We start from the raw sequence: 2,465 nt of genomic DNA, 5'->3' as shown, positions 1-2,465 counted from the left end.
GTGTAATGTTTATCTGTAATGTTAATTTTACCTGTGATTTGAATAAACCAGCACGGCTTTTTTATATATCCAATGGTCCGCTTCGTCTCTGTGAGTTCCTGGTTAAAAGAACCGAGTTTACCCTTCATTGACCATAAGCATCCTGCAGCACTCATGAGAATGACTAAGCATTTTAACAGCCTGAGCTAGACACCCTGTCTACTCTAAACATTCCTAATACATAAAGTACCTAAACAATATCTATCTGACTAAAAATACCTAACAGGTACATTTGTTATGCTTTAAAATTCTCTGTTTGTGTGCGTCTCACAGCCGCGACTATATGGATAAAATGGAAGAGGCCAGGCTTGCGCGGGAGGATAGGTGAGTGTGTGAACTAAATCAAAACAACTCACATTCACAGAGCAGCTGAACCCATGGGGGAATATGTTTGAGCCTGTGGTTTGGGAAGCTCAGTAACAATGTAATTGTTTTCAGTTTAAAAAGATGCCCTTCACTACCAGAGCCTAGGCAGAAACTGAACCTATTTCCTTAGCTTCATCTGCCTGTTTTCCCCTCTTTTAAGAAGCTTTATTTTAACTGCTGTGCTCTGACAGGGGCCTGATTGTTTTGGTTACATGCTGTGAGAAAATCAGATATCAGATTTCAAGATTTGTTAAGCTTTTTACACTAAATGGACACACCTATACACACACTTTTAACCAAACACATGTTCATTTAAACAAACAAGAATTTTCATGAGGCTAATAAATATGTGTGCAGATGTGAAGCACAGAGGTTTTTAATGTACACAAAATGGTATGTGATTTAACAATTAGATTTAGGACTGATACATCCATATATTAGTAAGCAAGAGAGAGGGGGTTGAATCAGTGACCTTAATCTCTGTTCTGGCCAGCAGGTTGAACGGTAAAGTTTGGTAGAGGGAGAAAAGGAGGAAGATGACAGGAAGAGAGTAGAACAAAGAGAAAAGAGAAGGACAAGAGAGGAGAGCTGATGAGGCACATCTTGAACAGGTTTACACTGAGGCACTTCTGATGTTTGGCTTTTCAGCACCCAGCATAACATTAACTCATCGACATCTTTCCCATATCTTCTCTCCTGTCATTCTCCTTTCCTCTCACCCTCCTCACTGACACTGTATCTTCTTTAAACTTTCTCTGGCTGCATATTTAAACTGCTGGTGATAGCTGAGCGTTTGGTTAGATGGAACGAAAAGGGAACACAAGATGGCAAATCATTTGAACCCAGGAAGTGAGTGATAAATGCATTGGATGCTTTGTGAACAATTAATGGGGTGATGTAGATGAGTGAGGTAGGTGAAAAGGTGACATGGCAGTTGCAGAGGAGGAAATGAAGAGAGTTTGTGATGTGTGATGATTTCAAGCAAACTGTGGGAACTAGTTCAGGGAAATCTGGTAAAAACCAAATTACTGTTTTGGCCTCTTTCCTCCTCTGATCCTCTGTCTCCTCCCTCTCAGGTATAAGAACGTGGAGCGTCTGGCGGCAGAAGAATATGAGAAAGAGCGTGTCCGGGTCTCAAGGACTCGCCCTGACCTCAGCCTCTCCTTTGAACCTTCAGAGCCCTGGCCCTCGTCATCATGTAGCAGCACCCCATCGTCCTTGGCCTCCCTGGAGGACGCAGAGACTGACCTTGAAGCTGGGACCCCCGCCGCCCCTTACACACCTTCTGAGACTGGTAGAACAACTGAGAACACTGTCATATGGTGTTTATGTGGGTGTATTGGTTGGAAACAGGTTATAGATTACTTATAACATGTAACAAAGTAATCTTTAACATCAAATTTAATAACATCTGTCCTATTTTAACAATACTGCAGTCAAGTGACACATACTTATTAAGTATTGTGGGTTTTTTTAAGGTATTAATTGTATTATAATCTCAATGTCTAATGAGTAGTGGTGGTAGAGAAATTGAATTCAACAAACTTCAAAGTTGTAATTCTTAAGATTTCAGTCCTGGTCGATTTGGCAACACCCATGGTTACCATGGTAACATCAAGTGTGGGTTAATATGGAAGCAAACACCAGCTGATTAACTGAGCAGCTACTTTATGAAAAACACAACAGGACATAAACAGGTATATTTGTTTACTATGCAGCGAAACTAACTCACTTTGTTCTAATAAAGAAGCAAGTCAGAAATTAGAATTGCAATCTGATTTCATGCAACACAGTGAAAGTAGTTTTAGGAATCACTAGCAGAAAATGAAGCGTCTAGTCTGCTGACTGCAACTCTTCTTCTAATGGCTGATACTTAAAACTAAACAGGGATCAGAAAATGCCCAAAGTAACCTTTTTGTTTGTTTGTTTGTTTTGTTTGTAGAACTACAAACAGACAGTAAGTGCTCATCAGTGCAACTTTGCATTCATGATGAGCAATTGCTGTCAGGGCAAATACTGTTGAAATGAAATTATGTAATGCTGGGTTACATGAAAGTGTT

At 40.1% G+C, this 2,465-nt stretch overlaps 1 protein-coding gene across 6 annotated transcripts in view; it reads left to right on the top strand.

Annotated features, from left to right (window-relative positions):
- The window catches only part of fhod3a (formin homology 2 domain containing 3a), a 90,038-nt gene that overhangs the window by 76,652 nt on the left and 10,921 nt on the right, over positions 1–2,465 (top strand). For all 6 annotated transcript variants that reach the window (XM_020586303.1, XM_020586299.1, XM_020586298.1 and 3 more), the window contains 2 exons: positions 313–363; positions 1,482–1,699. In XM_020586303.1, the coding sequence (XP_020441959.1) occupies positions 313–363; positions 1,482–1,699 (269 nt within the window). The remainder of the gene's footprint in view (positions 1–312; positions 364–1,481; positions 1,700–2,465) is intronic.

This window comes from Monopterus albus, unplaced genomic scaffold (genome assembly GCF_001952655.1).
Source record: "Monopterus albus unplaced genomic scaffold, M_albus_1.0 scaffold402.1, whole genome shotgun sequence".
Taxonomy (NCBI): Eukaryota; Metazoa; Chordata; class Actinopteri; order Synbranchiformes; family Synbranchidae; genus Monopterus; species Monopterus albus.
Note: the sequence above shows the minus strand (reverse complement) of the source record. Positions and strands in the feature narration are given on the sequence as shown.